The sequence below is a fragment of the Mastomys coucha genome, unplaced genomic scaffold (genome assembly GCF_008632895.1).
Source record: "Mastomys coucha isolate ucsf_1 unplaced genomic scaffold, UCSF_Mcou_1 pScaffold21, whole genome shotgun sequence".
In the NCBI taxonomy this organism is placed as follows: domain Eukaryota; kingdom Metazoa; phylum Chordata; class Mammalia; order Rodentia; family Muridae; genus Mastomys; species Mastomys coucha.
The window spans coordinates 20,887,773-20,893,314 of record NW_022196904.1 but is presented as its reverse complement, the minus strand read 5'-3'; the positions used below and the strand labels follow the sequence as shown (position 1 = coordinate 20,893,314).

The following is a 5,542-nucleotide window of genomic DNA, read 5'->3' as shown; positions in this document are numbered from 1 at the left end:
ACTAAGGATGTGTCTGTATTCCAACCAAAGGGATTAAAGCTGTGTGCTAAGGGCTGAGCCACACCACAACTAGAAACAGGTATTTTCAGTAAATAACACAATCTTGGGGTTCACAGTATCATCAAATATCCTGCAACACAGGAGGACTGACAGTTCAAAGCCAGCTTGGGCAAATTAGCAAGACCTCTAGGTTGTTTTTGTTTTTTTTTTTTTTTAAGAGGTTTGCAGAGAGGGCTCAGGGGTTAAAGGTGCTTCCTATCAATTTTAGTGACCTGAGCTCAACTCCCAGGATCTGGATGGAGAGAGAACTGAATCCTTCAAATTGTCTTCTGACCTCCACATAGGTATCATAGCATGCCTCTCCCACCCCCAAATAAATATATAAATCAGCTTTAACAATATTTTTTAAAGGCTGGGGCATGGCTCAGCAGTATAGCGCCTGTCTAAAAATCTACCAATAGGAGGACTGAAAATACAGCTCCATGGTAGAGGGTTCACCCAGCACATGTAAGAACCTGAAAAATAAATAAATAAATAAATAAATATCACAAACAGACAGAGGAAAAGTAGGGTTAGGCTTTCTGAAAGAATTTGAAGCTCTTGGCTAAAAATTTATTGATCCCTTTATGTGTGTCATTTCTTAGGATGCGACCCTCCCCGCCAGGGTCAGGGTGCTATTCATACTGGTGAGAGGGGTAGGTGGTGTGTCCGTCATACTCATTGGTGGTGAGGCACCGTAGCATGAAGTGGCCCAGGTCATGCTTGGATATGACCCTCGAGGGCCCTCGTCCATCCAGGGTCACTGTGTAGGCCCCAGTTAGTGGTTGGTCCCCTGTGAGAGAAAGACATTGGGAATGAATGGACTGGCCATCCTTTCTGGTTTTCATTTCCTTCTTTTAAACCTTTTAAGTTTTATATCTGATGCATGTTTGTGTGTGTGGCGAGGGGCTGAGTGGGTGGGCTAATAGTGGGGAGTGGCTCCCCCTATTAGCTCATCAAATGACTTGTTTTTGAGATTGAGGCTTGCTATGTCACCCAGGCTGGCCTCAATCACATGGTCTGGGATGACAGGTAGGTACCACAATATCTGGCATCTCTAGAGCCTCTTTTTCCTGCCAGCCCAGCTATTAGTGTGAGGAAGCGCTGGATACATAGGGAGGCCATATGTAGATTTCTAGCAGACCAGCTGCATCTTCCTCCAGGTTCCAGATCACTACACTCTGCCACCTTCCAAATGCAAAAGTCAAGAAATCCCCATGCAGGGCTGGAGAGATGGCTCAGTAGGTAAGAACACTGACTGTTCTTCAAGAGGTCCTGAGTTCAATTCCCAGCAACTACATGGTGACTCACAACCATCTGTAATGGGATCTGATGCCCTCTTCTTGTGTGTCTGAAAAGAGCAATGATATACTCAGATACATAAAATAAATAAATAGATCTAAAAAAGAAACCCCCATGCAAGAGCCATCTTTTGAGTCTCTCTGACTTCAGATATCAGGAAATGGGGATAATAAATGAGGGTGATTTTAGGGCTGGATTGATGGCTCAGGCCTAAAAAGCGCTTACTGCTCCTTCGGAAGAATTGAGTTTGGTTCCCAGCACCCATATTAGGCATCCAATAACTGCCTATAACTCTAAGGCAGTGGTTCTCAACCTGTAGGTCTCGATCCTTTGATGGACTTATATCTCCAAAAAATACTTACATTCATAACTGTAGCAAGATTACAGTTATGAAGTATCAAAAATAATTTTATGGTTGATGATCACCACAACATGAGGAAATGTATCAAAAGGTCACCACATTAGGAAGGTTAAAGACTGGTGCTCTAGGGACAAAGGGAGCCAACACTTCTGGCCACCATGGGCTTCTTCACTAACTCGCACATACCCACACATATACATGTATTTAAAGACAATAAAAATTAAAAAAATTTGGAGGCAGGGTTTCTCTGTGTAGCCCTGGCTGTCCTAGAACTCTGTTTGTAGACCAAGCTGGCCATGAATCTACAGAGATCCATCTGCCTCTGCCTTCTAAGTTCTAGGACTAAGAGCATGTGTCACCACAAGCTGGCTAAGAATGAATCTTAAAAGAACGAAAAAATGATGGTGATTTTTTAACATCTGCATTCTAGGTGATTTGTTTGTTACAGAGGCAGTAGAACAGTAAAGAGATCAAACAAACCAGGAATAGGGCTGGAGAGATGGTTCAGTAGTTAAAAAACATTGGCTGTTCTTCCAGAGAACACAAGTTTGATTCCCAGCAACCACATAGTGATTTGCAACCTATAACTTCAACTCCGGGGGATCCAAACCCTCTTCTCCCCTCCTTAAGCACTGTACATACTTGGTGCACAGACAAAATGCATGCAAAACTCCACACACATAAAATAAAATAAAAATAAAAATGGAAACAACAATAAAAATCAGCCAAACACACAAAACCAAATCAGGCATGGTGCTGAACGTTTGTAATTCTAGAATTGGGAAGTGGGGTCTGGGGGATTGGAAGTTCACAGTCATCCTCAACTACACTAGAAATTCAAGGTCAGCCTGCACTACATGAAGCAGAACACGAAATAAGGCTAAGAAGGACAGAAAATGTATTTACTACTTTTCTTTCTGATTTGGATTTTTGGGAACATAGTCTCAAAACCCAGGCTAGCCTAGAACTGGTAATTATCCTGGCTTGGCTCCCAAATTCTGGAATTAGAGCTGAGCATCACATACTTGCCTTCCAGTTCTGAGAAAAATGTTTTTTCAATGACTCTTTTACTTAAAAAATTAAGTTGTTTTACTTAAAAATTAAATTGTTACATTTACTTGTTGAGGAGGGAATCACATGCCACAGCTCATATGTGGAGACCAAAGTGCCACGCCTACTCGTCTACTCCAATCAAATCCAAAATATCGGGGGTAAAAGCCTGATTAGGATTAGAGGCAATAAGGATCCAAAAGGAGTTCTGTGCCTCCTGGATATTCAGACAGTCGCTGATATCTCCTAACTCAGACGTGTTCCAGATCAGTCTTTCCAATCGTCAACACGCCCTCATAATTAGGCATAAAGGTACCCCAAGACATGATTCGTAAATGGCTAAGATTGGGCATCGTTTCCTGGCCAGCACAATGTTACCAATCTATCCTAGTTTAATACCAAGATGTCCCTAGCTTGGAATTTCTCTCAAGGAATCTGCCTTGCAAGACAGGTTTTCCTCATAGCTAACAACAGAGGTCAAACACATTCTTTAGGGCAGTTCCACAGAAGAAAGAACTGTTTTACATACTAGAGAGTAATTGAAGGGCTTCCCTCACTTAAGGGCATTAGCAGGAACTGTTAGATCGGAACTTCCTGGTCCTTGCCTCTCTTCCTCCCGCTTCACAACTAGATATGTGATCTTGGTCAGTAAGATCACTGACCTTGATGTGACTGTCACCTGCCTACGTGACTCTTGTCATCTGCCCTGCTTGCTGCATACCATATAAACCTGCTTTTCACTTTACATAGGACTAGCACTATGGACTCACATTAGGACTCGCACAAGGACTAGAACCAGAATTTAGATGGATTAGGACTCAGATTCATGCAGTCCACAGTCCCCCAGGCCCAGAGTGCTTGGGCCTGGGGATGCAGCACCAGTCCAGAGGAGATAGCTGCTGCTTTAGACCCAGTGTGTTTTAGGTGGTCTCAGATGTACCTTAACTGCTGAGTTACCAGATTTACCATCTCTCTTTTGCAATGACTGCAAAAGTCTGATGCTATTTTTAAGAAACGCATTCAGATCCTGTACTTCATGTGTTGTCTCTGCCATCATTTCTTTGCCTACACCTAGTTGACCTGACTAGGACCCCGCTTCTCCCACGGGTTGAGGAAGGCCCAGATTGGCGGGCCTGCGGCACCAAAGGACAACTTTTAGGAGGGTTGTTCCCTTCTTCCACCATGTGGGTCTCAGAGCTGAACTCAGGTCCTAGGGCTTGATAGACGGGAGCCTTTGCCCACTGAACCATCTTGCCAGCCCGCACTTTTCTGTTTTACGGGCGTGTGCCTGAATATGAACCCAGTGTTGGCAGTTTTAGAGAAGCCAGGGGAGGCTGGGCCAAGCTCTCAGGAGGAGAACATGCTGGGAGTGAAATTGCCATGCGCCCCCACTCACCTATGTGTGGGGGCATCACTGCCACGTATTTCAGCCCTGACTCCTGCAGAATCTTATGCATCCGGATGTGGTCATCGGTCACGTCCTGCAGGCGTGGGGGCACCTTGGTCGGGTCCCATAGTAGGAAGGCTGGTGGGGATAGAAACAGAGCAGGGTTAGCCTGGGCTGAGCAGAATCATTAGGGTGGCTTACTGTTGCCTGTCAGCTGCCAGAACGCAGGTCACAGCAAGAGGAGCCAGGCCACCAAGCCTGAGTTTGTTATCAGAAGCCACATGGTAGGAGAGGACACCTGACTCCTACCAAGTTGTCCTCTGACCTCCATATGCACACCCTCCACACACTCACAACAAACACATTTAAAAATTGGTATGGATGCCCGTGCTTGCACTGTGCGTGAAGGACTCAAGTTGCTGTTGGGTTCCTTCAAGGGTTCTCCTTTATATTTTTTGAGACAGAGGTTCTTGTAGGCAGCCGCTTGGACAATAAAATCCAAGATGGTGCAGGTTCCTGATACACTGTAGCAATAGACGGTTCCACTGCACATGCGCCCCTCCTGAGCAGGTGTATGCTGGGCATGCGCCTCTCCCGAGCAGTATGCTAATGAGGGTTTGCCGGGGAACCAATCCAGAAGGACTTGGCAGCTCAAGCTCGGGTATATAAGGGGCTGTCTCCAGACAGTCGGGGCCACTCCACAGAAGCAAGCAGACCTGCAGCACCTAGGAAGAAGAAGAAGGAGAAGGAGAAGGAGAAGGAGAAGGAGAAGGAGAAGGAGAAGAAGAAGAAGAAACACCAAGAAGAGCCGTGCCATCAAGAAGAGCTGTGACACTTAAGAACCTAGGAAAGCTGTAATACCTAGGTACCTTAAAGAGCTGTAACACCTAGGTACCTAGGAGAGCTGTAACACAAAAGAATATTCCTGAGTAAACCGTCGAGAGAAGTCTCGGTGTTCTGTCATCATTGCTGCTGGTGGGCAGCAGAGGCGGCGGAATACAGGTTCTCTCTGAATTTGGAGCTCAGACTACTGACCAGCAAGCCCCAGGGATCTTCCTGTTTCCACCTCCTTAGAGCTAGGATTACAGGAATAATGCCATACATGGCTTTTAATGAGGGTACTGAGGACCACAATTCAGTCCTAATGACTGCACTGGAAGCTCTTTGCCAGCGAGTTTTGACAGAGACACTGCTCCAGCAACAGCTGAGAGTCTTGGAGGTTCGAGTAAGGGTGCTTGCTGACTTAGCGATTAAGAACACTTGCTGCTCTTACAGAGGGTCCCAGCCCCAACATGGTGGCTCACAACTTCCTATAACTCCAGTTCCAGGGGATCTTTTAGCCACAGTGGCAACCAGGAACAAATATGGTACACAGTAACATGTAGGCAATGCACGCATACACA

The 5,542-nt window shown here is 45.6% G+C and overlaps 1 protein-coding gene across 1 annotated transcript in view; it reads right to left on the bottom strand.

Moving 5' to 3' along the window:
- Positions 1 to 572: 572 nt before the first annotated feature.
- The window catches only part of Blvrb (biliverdin reductase B), a 19,226-nt gene continuing 14,256 nt past the window's right edge, over positions 573 to 5,542 (bottom strand). Inside the window, exons 4-5 of the mRNA XM_031385835.1 lie at positions 4,149 to 4,277; positions 573 to 832 (exon numbers count right to left, since the gene is read on the bottom strand). Coding sequence (XP_031241695.1) covers positions 675 to 832; positions 4,149 to 4,277 — 287 coding nt within the window. The 3' untranslated portion in view covers positions 573 to 674. The remainder of the gene's footprint in view (positions 833 to 4,148; positions 4,278 to 5,542) is intronic.